This window comes from Photinus pyralis, unplaced genomic scaffold (genome assembly GCF_008802855.1).
Source record: "Photinus pyralis isolate 1611_PpyrPB1 unplaced genomic scaffold, Ppyr1.3 Ppyr1.4_unclustered_Scaffold7893, whole genome shotgun sequence".
In the NCBI taxonomy this organism is placed as follows: domain Eukaryota; kingdom Metazoa; phylum Arthropoda; class Insecta; order Coleoptera; family Lampyridae; genus Photinus; species Photinus pyralis.
Genome location: NW_022172271.1, coordinates 14,334 through 35,000, shown reverse-complemented (window position 1 = coordinate 35,000; position 20,667 = coordinate 14,334). Strand labels below are relative to the sequence as shown.

The window sequence follows — 20,667 nt, the reverse complement described above, 5'->3', positions numbered from 1 at the left end:
TATAAACAACCCTTATTTAATTTTTGGTCGAAATTTCAAACCGTAATATCTCGAGAACGGTGCGTCGTAGATATGCCTTCCGACCCCTCGTTGGAAAGGTGTCGACCAGCACTATCGATTGGCGCTGTATGACGGCGGTATTTAAAAAATGTGACAACTGCCAATTGTATCTACTACTCATTTGAACTACTCAATAGATTGATGTGTTTTTTTTTTTACATTGCATACAAACTCCTATGTTCGCGTTCGCATTTAAAAAAAATTCACTGTATATATCATAAAGGTTTTAATATAAAAACCAAGGCATGCAACCCACTATATGGTTTCTTTATTTAGAAAACTAAAAAATCATGGAATACAATAGGATATACTTATGAATTTAAAACATTATTAACATTTAGTAATAAGTTCGTAATTTAGTATAATACTAAAAAATCAGGGTCCATTTGATAATTATGAGTGAGACATTTAAGATAATCAACAATATTTCTATTTCTAAAATCTTGAACAATATTCTTAATATTTTGATCACCTCGTAAATACTTATTTAATTTTTTATCGGGTTGTCTCCCTGCAATTGCTAAGTCACGGCCATGCTGTATCTTCTTTAGCCTATATATAAATTTCCAGAGGTCCATTCCTAACTCCGTCTGCATCCGCCGATGAGCAGCTTCAGCATAATTATTTGTAGTATCTGACAAAACTCGATCATACATGGCCCACAAACTTGATGGAAATAGTGCTTCTGAACTACGAAGTACAACCGACGTTACGAAACTCTTAAATTCAGATACATACACCAAAAAGAGATGCACAATATACAAGGCACGTCACGAGCGACACTGCTTTGTATTTATAAGGATACCGGCGGTACGAATCGTAACGTGACTTGTATATGTGCATCTCTTTTTGGTGTATGTATCTGAGTTTATGAGTTTCGTAACGTCGGTTGTAGTTCATAGTTGACCGCCCTAAGTACCTGTCAGGGTCATAAACAAAGCGCTAATCCGAAACCCAAAATCATTCATTTTACGAACTATATTAATTTATTAATATGTCATTATGACCAGAATATTTAATCTGCTATTAGTGTCTATACACCTTTTACAATCGCATTATACCAATACAGATTTCCAACTTTCAATAGCCTTTCATAATGTTCAGTCTGTCTAAAATAGACGAGAAGTTATCAATTATACGTTGGTGAAATGGTAATAGTATTTCTTTATGAAACCGCTTTTCTGTAGTTTTAGAAAAAAACACACTAAATTTGTCGCCTCCAACGCAATACTGACATAAACTTACCCTAAAGGCATCCCAAACAATAGATTTTCCCTCTTACCTGCATGGATTACTGCAACAACATGCAGTCGTAGACGTGCGAGTGGGTTTAGACTGGATAGTAGACTTATAGTCAAATTGCAATTTAATTGTTTAAATCAATATGAATTTGATACAATATTACAGTACGCCCCTGGCAGCTCTCTGTCAAGAAAATTTATTAATTCGCGTCAACTTTAGACAGACAGTAGTTCCGCTAAATTTTTGCTTTAAAGAATTCTATTCGCATAGGAAACTATTTTAGGCCCAAATTCTACAATGAAGGTATATACCGAGAATAAGCTATACCTAGAATAAATGTCGACGGTTGCGTTGGTTACCATTGTGTCAACCATTGGCATACATGTTGCTATGGCAGTTATTCCAGGAATATCTTATTCTCCGTAAAAGTGTAATTGTAAAACCGGCCCTTAGTGCCTAACCGTACCCGTGCCTAATGTCCCGGCGCCTAAAAGGGCCCGTGCCTAATTAGTCGCCATCTAAATGCGCGCGCCTAAAGAGGTGCGCCTAAAGGAACGCACCTCAACGTCCCTTTCCGCGAATTCGGTACATTTTGACTTTATCTAAAACGATCAGAATTTCATGATTGGACGACTACATCAAAACTTATAGGCAATAAACCAATATCCAATCTTGGGCTTCGGTGAACCCCTGAGACCGGAAGGCACAAAACGCTCAATCGCGCTGCTTCCTTTTTTAAAAACAAAGATGATACCCTAGTCTTCTAATTGTGCAACAAAAATAGTGGTTTATACGTACTTCTCGGGCCCCTTTTCGGTTGAGATGTCAGATAAATTTGACAATTATAAGCTGGAGTTAACTGGTAGATTTTCAATAATTGTGGTTCGCTCTATATTAATAATTGCTAATTATTTAATCTTGGTAATTTATAAACGTTTGACAATATTATTAATGGGGCCACAATTTCAATGTATTCAATGTTCAGTATTTAATAACAAAATGTTATATTCAAATTTAACATTCCTATTATATTCAGGTACACTATGCGAGGCTTACGAAAATTGAACGAAGTTCATTAGTCCCCCAGAAAATACATTAACCACTGCAGACCGCACGGTTTCAATCAGACCGTTTATTTGGTTCAAATTTCGTATGCGCCGACATTGCCAGATAATGAGCACAAACTACGTTGATCTACTTTTTCTAATTATTTCCATCAACTTAATACGGTTTTCACAGTAAAGGCGAATGTGTCTTAAAAGATGACCCTTTTGCTTATACGCCAGGTTACATCTTCTGCACACGAACTGATGTCGTCCGTAAGTTCTGACACGGTAGTAACCTAAAATAAGCAAATCAGTATAAGTATTTGGTAAAAACAACAAAATTATGGAAATCCCTCACATTTGCGTTAAGCATTTAGATCTTTTAAACCCAGATTCCTCATGCTTTTAAATTCAAACACCGTGTAGTATTAATTATATATTTTGAGATTAATTAATTAATTAATAATAACACAAACCTTCCCCATGTTTGCTGTTTATTAGTTAATTTTTTTTTCATAAATGACAATTAGTTAATATTGATTGCGACTAGTTTTAACTATATATTACAAGTCATCTTCTGCCTACAAAATTCGTTGATAAAGAATATGCTTAAAGCTTAGAGTACAGACCTTGATGGACAATGAATTGCATCCTTAAATTACATACAAAAATTTCCGAAAGCGTGCTATAAAAGCAAGGTTAGTTATATCTGACGTATATGTATATATTTATATACAGGGTGGTGACTTGCGTAACGCATCATAGGGATTTCAATGTAAAATTCATAACATGCGATTATTGGCTCCCCAAATTATTTTAGAGTAAAAATGTATTAAGGTTTTTTGTAGGAAAAAATTTTTTACGTCAATCAACCCTATTAGTTTTCAATTTTTTGCATAATAAAGACGGAAAATTGGAAAATAAAACCCCCATCTTTTTCAATAATCTGCGATGCCATGGAATTTTTTAAAACAAAAAGATATCCAGTTATCAATTAGCAGCAGTTCGAAATGGCTTTTATGATCGACTTGGTTACTGTATTGCAGTTAATGGTGACTTATTCGAACATTTATTGTAAATTGTTATATTAGGAAACCGTTTTTAGTAATTTGGTCTTTCTTTATGTTGAATTCGCTGTTCTAAATATAATACTTTTTGATAGAATTTGATTTGTTTTAAAGCGGACATTCCATGGCATGACGGATATTGGCGTAGTTTTTGTATTATAAAATTCCATGGCATCACAGATTATTGAAAAAGATGGGGGTTTTATTTTCCAATTTTCCGTCTTTATTATGCAAAAAATTGAAAACTAATAGGGTTGATTGACGTAAAAAATTTTTTCCTACAAAAAACCTTAATACATTTTTGCTCTAAAATAATTTGGGGAGCCAATAATCGCATGTTATGAATTTTACATTGAAATCCCTATGATGCGTTACGCAAATCACCCCCCTGTATAATATACTTACAGGAAAAAATATTGTTTTTTTGGTTACGTGACGCTAATAAGCCAATTGTGCTGATCTACTGGCCTAAAGTCACTAGATATACCGGGTGAATACTTGCAAATCGAACATAGGGATTAACATGGGAAAACAGTTTCTCGCAGCTTGTTGCTCCTCAAATTAACTTAGAGGGTTCATAATGACACTACTGGAAAGAAGATTTTTTTCTCATCTAACTAAATGCGACTTAGTTAAGTTTTATTTGTATTTTGAATTTTCTCATTATTTTAACAATTCCCAAAATAAAATAAACTCAAAAAATCATGTAGCCATGACCCGTAGATTTAAGCATCCGGAATTGTCAAATTGAAACAATATCTGTCGTTTGTCGATATGGACAAAATAGAAGTTTGATTAAATTCCACGGAAAATAAATCTCGCACTCTGCGGTAACTATTACCGCCGTAAACGTTTTTTTACAATAAACACTTTTTCCTCAATGGAATACATTGTAAGTTTTGTAGTAAGTACAAATTAAAATTATTGACAGTTATCGTACCTTGTTTTCATGACTATCGTGTTTTTTTAAACCAAATACACATTTTGACTACCTAATTTCGCAAAATAATAATTAAACGTGCAACTACCCGTTAATAATTTGCATATCATAAAACGCGGAAAAAAATCTTCTTTCCAATGGTGGCATTATGAACTCTCTAAGTTAATTTGGGGAGCAACAATCTGCGAAAAACTGTTTTCCCATATTAATTCCCTATGTTCGGTTTGAAAGTATTCACCCGGTATAGAAAGTACCGCAATCATCTAAACTCAACTTAAAAAAATTGACAAATATAATCTGAATAGCTGTAATTTTGTTATAACCTAACTTTGCATACTACTGTAATGTTTTATAAAAATATACGAAAGGGCACTTATATCAATCGATCAATAATAATATTTCGTCTCGGGACTGTGCAATGAAACAAGCACAAAATAAACATTATTATGACTACTTACTACTTCCAAGAATGATTAAAAACTGCGCTGTAAGCAATAATGCCTGCAGCTTATTGTATATGTGTTGTAATCTTTAAATTAGTGTAAGTACCTATAACCAGTTTCTGTTTACAGCAGTGCATGTAATTGCTTCTTCGCAGTGCTTTGTATTAAAGGAAACAAGATAACCATAGCTTGAAAGCCATAAAGCCGAAGTAGTGACTATCGGCTAGACCTGAGTTCTCACAAGAAACACCGACCATAATAATAATAATACAATACAAAACTATCCACAATAATAGACCAGACTTTAGATAAAACACAAAAATTCATTTGTATTATAGATATTGCCATTCCCAACACTTAACAACTTAACTAAAACACATGCAGAGAAACACCGCAAATACTACTGTCTACTGTTATAGTTCCCATTATTCTTAGTGCTACCGGAGTTATACCAAAGACAATACACCACAATTTACCACTATTAGGTTTAGACAAAAACACATACAAACATTTACAAAAAGCAGTCATTATCAACACATGCCATATTGTTCGTAAATTTCTAAACATAACACAAGATACTACATACACAAATGATCCACAACGTATATAATATGTAAACAACACTACAACTCGCTCAACCTATTAATAATGGAGGAATCGGACTAGTTCACATCCCGTCAAAGATTATAACCTTTCCGGTATGGCTAGTGAGGAAGCTCATAACCAGTCCAGAAGATCAACCTTGGAAAGTGGTCATGGAACATTCCTTAAAATCCATCGACTCATTGGGTCTCTCATGGCATTGGTTTTTCCTAAAAGAAAAGGTTCCGCAGATAAATAAAGTATCTGCATTATTATTGGACCTTATTCAAACATCACAAAAAGTCAATATGTCGTTGGACGATGTAAATGAGTTACAAATGCCCACGATCGATTGCACACTTTTACCCTGCACAGTTCCACCGATTTTTACCCAATATTGGCATGAGAATGGTTTTGTCACAGTGAGTGACTTTCGCAATGGGGCCGTATGGTTAGATGAAATATCCGTGAAAGCGAGGTTATCACATTATTCAAACCACCTACAGGACGACCTCGTTAACCAATACCGTAGGATAAAATGTTTTTTTGACAGACGATTAGTTTATAACTCCCAAACACGGCCTCAACCTGAACTTTCATTCAATATGGCGAACAGGAGATTCAAACTCATCGTGCGAACCAGAAGAATTCTGCACAAGAAGATTACAGATTACAACCCACTCGTATTCAACCCAAACGCAAAGCCAAAGAAACACTTACACAATAAACTCCATTTAATAAAATTGCTAAACTTAGGTACAGGAATTATTATAATTATTTTTTTGTTTTGTTTTCCTCTTTCCTGATACCGTTGGCTATTGTGCCCATCAATAGCTATGTTGGTAAGTATGAATTACATACTATCCCTAGATTTCCAATGTGCGTGTGTGAATTTTTATTTTATTAATATTTCTTTAGGATCCTACATAACTTCACCAGACACAGACACTAATCGTTACTTGATTTTAATCCGTGCGATTAGTTAACCAGGCTAGACCTGAGTTCTCACAAGAAACACCGACCATAATAATAGTAATCATATTTATTCAAAAAAATTTTTTTGTTAGAACCTCATGGCATAGATTCAGCAAAACGCTACTCTGCCAATTCTGAATTTAATTTAGACGTCAAAAATAGCAAGCTTAGGTTCTACCGTCGCGGTGTTTCCAGAAACAGCATTGCCAGATGTTCTGAACGTCATTTCATATGGTGGTTCTTGTGACATTTGAAATAAGAATTACAGCTGTCATTAGAAAGCATTATCATATGTTTAACTTTATCTACCCTAGCGGTTAAAGTGATCACTTTATCTACCCTCGCGGTTAAATAGCGTCTTATCATACTCATCCAGACCTATTAAAATGTCATTTTAACATATGCAAAAAATAAATCAATTAATTTTATAGCATATGTTAAATATCTGTACCTCGGTCTGTAGGTACCATCTATTCCAGCGCTCCTAACGAAATACGACAACATCAGTATGTTGCAGTCCCCGCAAAATGGTGGAGTATGACGCAGCATTTGATGTCTCCACTTCTGGTTGCAATTTTTACAGTATGACGCGAAAACACAGCATGCAAGACATATAACCCGGAGAGTTGATGGTATTCTGTTGAATATTTTTCTCTTTGAAGATGCGGAAAACGTACATGAGAAGCAACTTCTACCTAGTAACCTCCTAATCGGTGTAGCTGCAAGAACATACGTATTATATCAATTTTATGTGATGTTCTTTATAATTAAACCTTCTATTCTGCACCGTCTGTTAGACCGACTGAGTGGAAAAAGGGCGTCTTACTTACCGATGCAGTTATCTACAGGCAAAAATGAGAGGTAACCGCCGTTTGCGACTTACATTAGAAAGACAATTTTTTTTCTATATTTGTTTCAAATAATTGCATCGTTATAAACAGCGTGACTACGAATCAGATGCTTTTTAAAATTAGATTTTTGCTTAGCCCCGTAAGTACAATTTCCAATATGGCATATAAATTGAGCAGTTTTTCCGCATTCATATTTTTCGTGTCTCCAAAGCGAACCATCATGCTTGTAACTTTTTAAACAACTTTTACATTGATAGCGAGCCCCGTGTCCTGTAAATAAATATCATTTTTAAATTTACTACTATGAGTACACGCAACATTTTTATTTCCAACTTAATCAAGAAATACAGTAAATACAATAAAATTCAGAAATGGGTGTTTTTATGTATTAGTGTGATGGATCACCATGACGTGTCGTTTTAAATGAACCTTTTGTTTAAAGATTCTTTCACAAACCTGACAAATAAACTGTCCGATTTGGTTACACTCGTATCGTTTGTGAGTCCACAAATTGCGATAGTACTTGTATTGTTTGCCACATGTGTCGCAAGTAAACATCTCGTCCATTACTTGGCCTAAAACACAAATGTCTTTACGTGTTTGGACATTTTTGGATTGATGGTCGTAGATTGCGACTTGGTAATCATACATTAAAAGTGACATAAACATTTGTTTCTCGCCTATTTAACATAGAAGATAATCACTTGAGCAAAGACCCATAACATTCCCAAAATTCGTTTAGGTACAGTAAAAACGTATCAAAAGTATTGTAGGGCCAGATTTTTTTTAGTCCATTCATGTTATTGAGCTTACTACAGGAAATTGTTTCGTTAATTCCTTGCATATAAAAACGTATACTCAGTGAACGAGTTCATAAAATTGGAGTTTTAAGTCATAAATGTTTATTATTTAAAACGGAATAATGTATAGAAAATTTGACGATACCTACAATTGCAAATATGTTATAAACTTTTATGCATAGCAGTAATGTGCGTTTTTACATTATATTTGCGTCTAGATTTGTAAGGACACACTGAACATTGAAAACTTCGATCCTTTCCACAGTCCAAATGCTTATGAGCAGTTAAAGAAGGAAGATTTTTGTACTTTTTATGGCACTGGTCACAAGTAAAGTTTCTGAAGGCGACTGCAGCTACGACACCTGCAACATTACATGTTAGAACAGTATTAGCAATTATAATGGAATTTCAAAGCATTCGAAATTCTTTGATACTGTGCATACACCTCGTGCGGCCTAGCTAAAACATATGGTGCTGTATGGAACAAAAAAAAAAATGGTTTTAGAGATGAAGTAGTGTTAGCCATAAACAAATTAAAGAGCAGATACTACGACGCCTCCTCAGGACTCATCTTTTTTTTTTACCATAGACTGTGCTGGTGTGGTGGCTGTGCACAATTTATTCAATACCTCCTTCCGCTCCCAACATGGAAGAACGCTAATATATGCTCAATACTAGAAAGTGAAGATCGGAGTGAAGTCACCTTCGCCTAGTCCTTGGATAACTTCAAACCGTATAAAACTATCAGTCAAATTTGTAGTTATATTTATAAGAGGTAAAAATTTATTTCACAGGTAAAATTAAAATTAAGTTCTTTAATTTTTTTTTAACTTTATTGCTAATTTACAATCTACTCGAAATAATACAGAGTAATTAGTAAATCGTATACAGCGTGTAGGATATAACTATGGGCACTAAAGGGGACTAGTTCAACCACATTTTTTTTAGCACGAAATTGAAGCACTACTCAAAACAAACTTACCGTACAAGATAGTACATCCGTTCTAAACAACTCAGAAATACAGACATTTGCGACACTCAAGCAATCGATAGATAATAATAATAGTATTCAACCCAAACGCAAAAACCTAAACACTTTTGACTCACAACATACTGTAATATCTTCACCTTTAACCCAACCAACCACACAAATACAACTTCCTGGACAAACAAACACAATAAATACAAGTCACGCAACATGCACTACAAAGACAGGTCCACCCAATACAATTACACGTCCTAGCACAGTTAAAAAACACAATACTCTTTCTTTTCAGAAACACACCACGTTATCACAACCCACTCGTATTCACCATAAACGGAAAGCCAAAGAAACACTTACACAATAAACTCCATTTAATAACATTGCTAAACTTACAGGAATTATTAAAATTATTTTGTGTTTTGTTTTCCTCTTTCCTGATAGCGTTGGCTATTGTGCCCATCAAGAGCTATGTTGGTAAGTATGAATTACATACTATCCCTAGATTTCCTTAATGTGCGTGTGTGAATATTTTTGTTCTTTTTTTAAGACCGGACATAACTTGACCAGACGATCAACGTACAGACACAAACACTAATCGTTACTTGATTTTAATCCGTGCGATGAGTTAGCCAGGCTAGACCTGAGTTCTGACAAGAGAAATATCGACCATAATAATAATAATAAATACCCTGTGCCTGTGCCCTAATCAACCCATTCGTATTCAACCCAAACGTAAAAACCTGGACAGCACTTCTGACTCACATGACACACAATATTCCTCCGTTATTTTTGGTATAAAATGGGTCATCTTGCTGAAAACTTTTCGCATATCGTTGCTCTGCAAATGAACAGCAACAGTTTATTGGCTCGAAGAAGATGTTTCGATTTGATTTTTCTCTTTAAACTGATTAATGGTCATTGTGATAATTCCTTGCTGCTTCAATCAATAAACTTTAATGTACCCGAGAAACATATTAGATACACTCACCCATTGTTTAAATTAAACAATGACTCACCTTTTCTCTATTAAATCCTCCAAAACTAACTATCTCAAAAACCTACCCATTGAGAGATTTATGTGTTTAGCTAATAGTTATCCATATATTGATCTATTCAATGTTTCTCTAAATTTACTCAAACAAAAGTTAAAATTACATCTCACATATGTTGATATGGATTTTTATCAGAAACGTTAACCATAGCACTTTTGGAATGATAATGTAGCATGTTTGTTTATTAAGAGTATGTTATAGGTATAAACGGTAATGTATATTATTATTGTGAGTTATTATATTAATTTAATTTAATTAATATTGTATAACATGTTTTTTTTTATGTGTAATGTACACTTTAAACTTGTTATTGTTATAGGTAATTTATTATTCTTGTTCTTTTTTGGGGTTTCCCTGTAAATAAATATTATTATTATTATTATTTTTATCAGGAAAAAGGGCAACGACAACAAAGGTCTTACGCCTAATTTATTCGTTTTAATCGTTACTTCTTATTAAAATTATTATATTATTATTATTATTACGTCGTCTGACAGCTGCGAGGTATGTTGGACGTCTTTCTATGGCTCTGCAAGCAAAGTTTAATTAACAGGCGAATTAGTCCAGGGAATAGAGGGTTTTAACTTGCAAAATGAGAAGTAGTTCCAATTTCTTTTGCATGTCATAGACAGTCATCTGGTGATTAAGAATCTAAGTTTTCGACCTCCCACCCCTTGTGCTTCCCCCGTACCACCCCCAAAACCCCTGAAATTTGGATGGTTTCTTAGTTTTTCAATCATATCTTTTTAATGGTTCATTTTACAAAAAAATATTGTTATCAGAAATTGTAGACCATAACATTCTACACAACTTTGATATACACTACTTTTTTCTGAAATGTTTATTAAAAAAGATATAGAGCTTGAGAGTTGGTTATATTTTTAAGAATTCTGAAATTTCTATGTAGATGTTTTAACCAAATTTCATACTTTATCTTTATAATTAAGAGTTTTATGAGAAACTGTCTTGAATTTATCGTGGTATAAATCCCCCTACGCTGCACCCTTACCAAAGGGGATGCATAATAATTCAACTTTCAACCCTTGCTAGTGGGGATATATGAATCACTGTGAGATTGTACGGCTGTCTAATATACGTTTGAATTATCTCACTTCAGTTCAGCTTCACCCCCCACCGCTCCTCCCGCTGGAGGAGGGAATAGACAATTTACGCTCTGTGGCGATTGTGAAGTTAGTCAGAGAATAATATATAATAATAATAATACTTCTTTATTTCTTACTATATACAAATGAAGTCTTTTCAATGCATAAGAAGAAATACGTCCTAATGTATTACATTTACCTACTATTCTAAAAATTCGTTAATGGAATAGGGTTCCATGTTTATTATATATATACAACGCTTATTACATATATTTTTTTCTATTCCGCTTAAATACCTATTCCTACCGCGGGTGGGGGAGGGGGGGGGAGGATGAAGGGTATGAAGGATGAAGCTGAACTGAAGTGAGATAATTCAAACGTATATTAGAAAGCCGTACAATCTCACAGTGATTCAAATATCCCCACTAGCAAGGGTTGAAAGTTGAATTATTATGCATCCCCTTTGGTAAGGGTGCAGCGTAGGGGGTTTATACCACGATAAATTCAAGACAGTTTCTCATAAAACTCTTAATTATAGAGATAAAGTATAAAATTTGGTTAAAACATCTACATACAAATTTTAGAATTCTTAAAAATATAACAACTCTCGCTCTATATCTTTTTTAATAAACATTTCACAAAAAAGTAGTGTACATCAAAGTTGTATAGAATTTTATGCTCTACAATTTCTGATAACAATATTTTTTTGGTAAAATGAACCTATAAAAAGATATGATTGAAAAACTAAAAAACCAACCAAATTTCTTTGGTTTTAAGGGTGGTACGGGGGAAGCACAAGGGGTGGGAGGTCGAAAACTTGGATTCTTAACCACCAGATATTCTTTCATGACATGCAAAAAAAATTGGAACTACTTCTCGTTTTGCAGGAAATGGTCCATTTTCAGTCTCTATTTCCTGGACTAAAATAATCAAAATAGTGAATTATCGGGTATAAACAAGTGCTTATGAATTATTGTACCTAAACAAAATGAAGTGCAATCGTTGTGACCAAGATATCCTATCTACCGAAGTTCAATGTCGAGGTTGTAAATCCGAATACCATTTTGTTTGTTCGATATCGGAAGCTACATACAGGGCAAAATCAAAATCCGCCAAAGCAACGTGGAGATGTGCGGTTTGTCGTTCCGCCAAAAATGCAGTGACTGGGAGCGCTACTGTTGATGAGGACGGAGACGAAGGGGATAGCGATACCAATGAGGAAAGTTCACAATCCAAGGTAACTTTAGATGCTATACTTAAGTCGATTCAATTTATGTCCAATAAATTCGATAATCTGTCATCTCGTTTCGATCAATCCATTCAAGAAAATCAGGAACTAAAGGAGGAAATAAAAGGTTTAAAACGAATGCTGGAACGAAAGGATGAACAAATTGCCGAATTAGATGTCCGTGTCAATGTTCTTGAGCAACGTTCAAAAAGAAAGTACGTTGAGATTCACGGCGTAAGCGATAATGACCAAATTTCACCCGAAAATCAATTCGAAAAAATTGCACAATCTGTGGGATGCGGTAATATTACACCCATAACAGTAACAAAAATAAAACTTGCTAATTCTTCGTTTCTACTGGCTAAAATGGAAAGCGCGGAATTAAAAAGAACGTTTCTCAAAAAGGGAAAACAGTGGTGGGCAAATCTTTCGGAACTCGAAAAGAAAAGTAACGCGAAATTATACTTTAACGAAAACTTAACTCCACAAAATCGGAAAATGTTAAAGGAAGCCAAAATACGTGCTAAAATTTATAATTTCAAATACGTATGGGTCAGTGAAGGACGTATATTGGTGCGTAAAGACGATAATCAACGTGCATTTCGAATAAACTCGTTGAGTGATGTAAACAAATATATAAACTGATATTTTTGTAAACGATATTTGCCGATAATGACATTGTTAACCTTTGCTACCTTTGAATTATTTTTAACAAATAGAATTTAGACTTTTAGTAAATAATTAAGTGTTTTCTTTATTTAAAATTGAGCATTAAAAAATTATTATACAGGGTGACAATTTGAAAACTTACCACCCCCCATATCTTAGTAAATAAACAAGATATTTAAAAAAATCAAAATCCGTTTCGGTAATTCGGAGGGGGAATCACAATGACATAGTTGGCGACGCACCCCCTCACACCCCCTGCGCCCTAGCCACCCCAACTTTTAAATCTTAAATAGTGACTCCCCATGTGTGATACGTCATTGGAAAGCTCTGAAAAAATGCTTTCCAACCATACCAAATAGCATTACATTTAGGTTAGTAATTATCGTGCAAATCAAAAAATAAACTAANACACAAGTAACGCAACATGTACTACAAAGACAGGTCCATCCAATAAAGTTACACGCCCTAGCACAGTTAAAAATCACAATACTCCTTCTTCTCAGAAACAACCCACTCGTATACAACCGAAACGCAAAAACCTTAACAGCACCACAGGCTCACAAAATACTGCAATATCTCCACAAAAAACCCAAGCAACCTCACAAATACGACCTCAGGAACAAAGAAACACCATAAATACAATTAAAAAACAAAAAACTCCTTCTTCACAGAAACACACCACGTTATCACAACCCACTCGTATTCAACCCAAACGCAAAGCCAAAGAAACACTTACACAATAAACTCCATTTAATAATATTACAGGAATATTACTTATAATGATTTTTTTTTTGTTTTGTTTTCCGCTTTCCTGATAGCGTTGGCTATTGTGCCCATCAATAGGTATGTTGGTAAGTACGAATTACATTATCCCTAGATGTCCAATGTACGTGTGTGATTTTTTTTTTTTTTTTTTTAAGGACCCTACATAACTTCACCAGACACAGACACAGACACTAATCGTTACTTGATTTTAATCCGTGCGATTAGTTAACCAGGCTAGACCTGAGTTCTCACAAGAAACAACGACCATAATAATAATAATAATAATAATAATAATAATAATAATAATAATAATAATAATAATAATGTATTTCTGTCAGTAGATCACAAACAATGATATAGACAACGTCAAAGGTTTACAAACAAGATAGATAATATAAGATAAACACAAACAAATAAGGTACCTATAATAGTTGCATGGACTATGCCGATCTCATGTACATTTCGTTGAGGCTATAATAAGCTCTCCCCGTTAGATATTGTTTTAATCTTTTTTTAAATAAAGATGGCGTCTTGGCTATGTGGATGTTGGGAGGCAATTCATTGAAGATTCTGATACCATATAGTAAAGTTCATATAATGAATACTATAGGCAAACATACTTCCACAGCGGTTATAGTCAAGCAATTTGCTGATCACTTCTCGAACCAACTCAATGAGCTTAAAAACAGTGTCAGCATAAGATGAACTTGAGGTTGGATCCGGAGGAACCAAATTTTTACTTTTATATGCCCTACTCGACAGAAACACAAATTGAGGAATTAATCAAGAATCTGAAGACTAATACAGCGCCTGGAAATGACAATATTAGACCGATCGACATTAAAAGTAACTCTCAGATATTTTCAAAATTAATCTCAAGAATAATAAATCTTTCACTGAGAAAAGGAATTTTTCCAGAAGAACTTAAAGTGTCCATTACGCGACCAATATTTAAAAAGGGAGATGCCAATGATGTAAATAATTACCGTCCTATATCCATATTACCAGTAATAGAAAAGATTTTCGAAGGCTATGTAGTGGCACATCTACGAAGATATACAGGGTGTTACACGACCGTTCGAAAAAAAAAAATCGGGTTGTAGAGGGCATCAAAACAAGCACTTTTTCCAAATAAATCGAGGGTCCAACGTGTTTCGTTTGGGAGCCACCCCCCAAAGAGTGTTGAAATCTGCATTTCTTCTTTAATTTTTTTCTCAGCAACCATAAGAGTTACAAAGTCGGGTGGCATGTCTTTGAATAGGTTTTTGGGTATGCTCTTTCCGATTTTGCAATTTTTTTTTTCAAAATTCCTACCCCTAAAGGGCGCACCCCTAAACTAGGGTGCAAAAAAAATTCTGATTTCGACGAAATTTGGTATCTGGGGGTTTTTTAACATGAAAATCACGAATCTGAAATTAGTTTTTGAAAATTCGAAAAAAAAAGTTCCACTGCAATTCTTGGCGGGACAACGAAAATAGAGATAATTCCACGAAATTTGTTGTGTACATACTAAACGAGTTAAGGAACAAAACTGTCGAACAGTTTTTTAAAATAACTTTTCAAACAAAAGTTATACTCATTTGAATGTTGGTCCTTCGGGTCGCGAAGTGTCCCAAGCCTACTAGTAAGCCATAATTTCGCATGTGTTGGTTGACAATGTCGCAAAAACAAAAGATTAACGGTTTGAGTCGATATTTTGTTATTTGGAATTAATTCGGTCATTAAATGATTAAAAAATTCGATGTATCGATTAAAACACCTACCAAGGTATCTTAAAGCGCTGATCGATTGTTTATTATCTAAATAAGGTAGGGGAAAAGTTTTATTCAGTTGAAGATAATCTTAAAGGTCACGGTTCATTTTTTCTAGAAAACATTTGGCAGTTCTGAAAAGAACTTTTTTTGTTTTTAGTGATCAGTTAAGGCACGATATATGAATAATTGTTGTATAATCTTGTTTTTTTTGTAATGTTAATCTTAAATTTTTGTCACAATGATTGCACTCCACTAACCTCACTGAGTCAATTACTTTGTTTAAGTTTTCATTTTTAATATTTCTATGTAAATTTGCAACAATGATCGGCACCTACCGATAAGTAATAACTTGGTAGGACCGCATTATGTAGATATCTACAATAATAAATGAAATGAAAAATGAAATTATGGTCGGTGTATCTTGTGAGAACTCAGGTCTAGCCTGGTTAACTAATCGCACGGATTAAAATCAAGTAACGATTAGTGTCTGTGTCTGTGTCTGGTGAAGTTATGTAGGTCTACAAGGCTTCAAAAATTTAAAAACATTGTAGAACATTCTATTTTATGTCCATTGTACTTGTCCTACATAAGTAGAAGGTCACCAATCGATGTTCTTCATCAGTCGAAGTGAACCATTACACTGATATTTCATATGGCGTTGTAAAGTTGATTTATACTTATACCTCTTGTTGCAATTTGCACAAAAGTATGGTTTTTCCCCATCTAAAACAGAAACCAACATTATAAGACGTCTCGACATGTGTGAAACACTGGTAAAGCAAATTAATTTTACTCACACGTTTCCTTGCGCATTTAAATAATTAAACCAGTAAATAGATGTAGGTAGGTATCAATTGACCTAGGTTGCAATTTGAGATTATTCTGTCAGGAGACAGAAGCAGAAAAACGAACATCGCACCTCCGTGATCACTGATAGTACATGAAATTCATATATTAGGCATCGCTGCAATGTGTCAGGGGCGTTACTCTGTCGCTACTTAATAATATAGATATTAATCAGAGTTATAAGATCAAACGTAAACATTACTTGTTATATTTCTTATTGCTACACGTGAATCATATCTTTGATTAGATTTTGACTATACAGCGCTTTCCAAACGGAAAAAAGCTTTTAATTGTTTAATGTCTCTTGGTCCAAAAATGCAATTTTACTAGTAGACTGGTTCACTTTTATAAAAAACAGCGTTTTAACAGGTTCTAGGGGCATTTCAGACAACATTTGGCCAAATAGGTGTTTTTTACTAATTTGGACCTGCTGAACACGAATATCGATGTTGGCACCTCGAAATCTGAACAGGAGGTCCAGATCTCAAGATGGCGGCCAATTTCCGAAAATGTTGATATTTTCACTCATGCGACCGATTTTTTCGATCTAAAAACGGATTATAATGTTATTCCTGACGGAGGTATGGCACGATAATAATAGTGAACAAATGTTTAAACAATGATTTCATAGTTTTTCTAAAGCCTAATTTACATTTGGCAAGTTTACTGGCGGAAAGTACTTTCTGCCAGTAAACTTGCTACCCTATTTCTATTTAACTGGCACTTTCCGCGCATTTACACGTGGCAAGTTTACTGACCGACAGTACTTTCCGCCAGTAAACTTGCCAAATGTAAATTAGGCTTAACGTCAAAGTGCGTAAAAGTGGATTCCTTTTTTTCATAGTACTATGGCTACTGTTTAAATTTCTTCACATCGTGTAATTATTAAATTATTTCTGTTTTGGCAAGCATTTTGGTTCCTGTGCGTCGTGTGAAAGATATCCGCGATGGTCCATTACCTCGCATATGAAAGAATTTCCTTTTATTAGAGGAAAACAAAAGAAATCTTGTCGCATCACCTTGAAGAGGCCTCATTTGACGGCGTACTGGTGATTGCGAGAGGCTTCAATGATGAAAGAAAAGTTTTCTGTAACCGTCAGATGACACAGATTTCCTCCTTAGAAGCTTTTCACATCAAGGAAGCGGATACTAGAAAAACGCTACAGATACAGATGCATTCCTGTTGCTTCTTCATCACTTCGAGGTTTCAGGAGCTGCGAAGCTTTAGATCTAACAATTCTGAACTCCATTCTCTTGGGATTCCCTCTAATCTTCTCTAGCATTTCATCCATTTCCATCATTACGGCATATCAGGTGTAAATCTCAAGATATACTTTTTTTATCTTATAAACTATGAAATGTCGCTCAGACTACCTTATCTATCCTGAATTGAAAATAGCTACATTCCCATTCTCCCAACGTTAGATTAATTCCGAAGGCTGCTCTAGATATCGTCCTTTGTCGCTGTAAATAGGATTGCTCGTCAAAACTTTGTAAAAATATCGCAAAGCTCAATTGATTTGTACTACCTAATTGTCAAGAAGACGATTGACCTAACACCATAAGAATAACGAAGGTGTTAATAAATTTGTATTCACTTTTCTATGTTTTCATCCTTTAATAATAATAATATATCCTGAGGAACGGTAATTAATACCTAGCAAAATAAGAATCTTCCGAAACACCGCAGTATAGTTGAACTCCCTTCATTTTTTTCATTGAAAAATTAGGTAACATAAAATTTGAAAGATTGTAGTTATCAAAACTTTATAAGGAGAATTATGCAATATAAACGCATGTCGGGAATACTTATATGTGTCAGGATTACTGGAAACAATCGTTTTGCAAGTCCTCCTTTTAGCAAGGGGAACTGGGAATTTCGTAATTCTTAATTTTACGCATCCTGCATCCTCCTATTACATTATTGTTAAAACAATAGCTCACTATTATTATCGTGAAGTACCTCAGGAATAACATTACCGATAATCTGTTTTTAGATCGAAAAAATGGGTCGTTTCTAATAGTAGGGGAGCTAACACGAAATTCACTGAACGAGAATGATCAAAATTTTAACCGATGGTGTTCCATTTTGCCCTATCAGAGTATGCTAAAATCGATCGTCTGCCGCCTCAGGTCATACGACTTAAGGCGCTGCGGGTACTTCTTGCGCTACCAATTCTGAAAGGTTGTTTTTCGAAAAAATAAGTTATACACCAAATGAAAACGTTGATAATAGCTCTTAAAAAATTATTTAAAAAAATCGCGCGCATTTGATAACTCCGTAAAAAAACAATTCTTAGTCGGTTTTTCACGAACTTTCTACGGATATAACTAGGTTACGGTTGGACGAATGAAGCTGATTTTTTTTACTGTATATGTACGAACGACGTACAGACAAACACTAATCGTTACTTGATTTTAATCCGTGCGATTAGTTAACCAGGATAGACCTGAGTTCTCACAAGAGACACCGACCATAATAATAAAAGACTTTATTAGACGTTTTCTACCGATCCTGTCTAAATGGCGGAGTTGACAGAAATATCATCTATGCGAGGAAATATCTCCCTTTCCATCACCATTAAAAAGAACAACAAATTAACGAAATAACGACGGCACTGGTGACTAATAAGAATTAGTAAAATAACCAAAAATATATCATCGCTAATTCTATCCCATAAAAAAACACTAGAATTGTACGCGCGAAATTCAAATTGTCATCAGTTCAGATTCACCCGGTACATGTCTTTGAAAAGTGGTAGTGAACTAAAATGTTGACGTTATTCCTTCGAATCCTTTTAATAAAGGGAACCACGGAATGGGTGGGTAAGGTAAATCTTGAACACTATTATTCAATTAAGTAAATCCTTATAATAACAAAAAATAGTAAGAAATCAAGTCACCTTATTAAGAGAATACGTACAGTACATAATACTTAGTATTTCGTTCATTACAAGTGAGAAATCATTATTTGCTATTCTTGGGCGTTACCTACCACATATGAACCCAAAAGAAGTATACATGTGCTAACTTAAAATAATAACAAATGTAGGTATATTATTTTCTATTTAAATCTCTTGTAAGGAGATTGCACACATTCGCCATAACGTGTCTTTTTAGATCCCATTTTCTTCTAAAACCTTTGTTACAGATGTCACATAAAAAACATCTATCTTTTCCACAGTCCAAATATTTGTGACATTCTAGCGAGTGAAGTGTCTTGTATTGTCGGCCACAATAGCAACGGTATTGGGTAGAAACTAGAAAAATAAAAAATAAGGTTAAAGTAGCAAATCAAGTTTTGACCTGTATGGTTATGTTATGCAATGTCTAATAATTCCAGTAAAAATAATCCGACGAGACTTAAAAATAAATACATAATCCAGTCATTTTTTCCGTCGATTTACAAGGCAGTAAGGTTAATAGTGGATAAATAAATAGACACTATTCAATATAATTATTTGTAATATAGCTTTTAATAATGTTTATTTTCCATAAGTTTTAAATGTTTCAAAATACTAAAAATGTTCACAAGCCTATATTATAAAGCCCATTCATCTATCCTGGATCATAACGAAAAGACATATCTAACTGCCGAGATTACTTTGTTGTTATAATACCGCGCCTCGCCAACTCAAATGAAAAGAGCTTAAACCATTATAATTTATTCATGGGCCATGTTATTCGTAATTAATATTTCTGTCTGCTTCTATCACATGGAGAGTTCGCTGTATAGCACGTAGCGCCATCCTGTTGCATCCACATCTCCTCCGGATTAATGTCATCCATATTGTGAAACAAATATTCACTGATCATGGTCCGATACGTTAGCCCCAGCCTAATTTTTAAAGAAATAAGGTGCCACGATGATGCACCAGCGTGTGAATAAGGGTTATTTATGGCTTTATAGGTTATACGGTTATCATTTCCAGTGTCTCCGATGGTTGCAAAGATCGCGAAATCTGTGAATTTTTTTGATGCAAAAGTTTCATATTGTACTTCAGGAAATGTTCCTTTCAGGCTGTTAGTTAAACTTTCAACAGTAATTTTAGGATCTAACCATCATAGGTACATGCAAATTAACACTTCTATAGACGCCCTGGATATCACTGCTTCTGATCACTACATTTTTATTATGTTTTTTCCTGGTTACTATCTCCCAGTCTAGTTTACTAATCGATGGCTCATGATCTTTCTCATCATGAATTAAAAACTAGAAGGCAACTGGTTTGACGGTAGAACATACATGGTCACCCTTA

The 20,667-nt window shown here is 34.3% G+C and overlaps 1 protein-coding gene and 1 long non-coding RNA gene across 2 annotated transcripts; one reads left to right on the top strand and one right to left on the bottom strand.

Moving 5' to 3' along the window:
• Positions 1–417: 417 nt before the first annotated feature.
• Positions 418–9,128, bottom strand: LOC116182886. The gene is made up of 4 exons (XR_004147636.1): positions 8,208–9,128; positions 7,663–8,151; positions 6,807–7,476; positions 418–2,644 (listed from the first exon to the last, which is right to left on the bottom strand). It is a non-coding gene; the product is annotated as an uncharacterized LOC116182886 (long non-coding RNA).
• A 3,006-nt stretch (positions 9,129–12,134) lies between these two features.
• On the top strand, positions 12,135–13,019 carry LOC116182885. Its single transcript, XM_031503448.1, has one exon. It carries the CDS (start codon positions 12,135–12,137, stop codon positions 13,017–13,019), a length of 885 nt encoding a protein of 294 aa, XP_031359308.1.
• Positions 13,020–20,667: the final 7,648 nt, after the last annotated feature.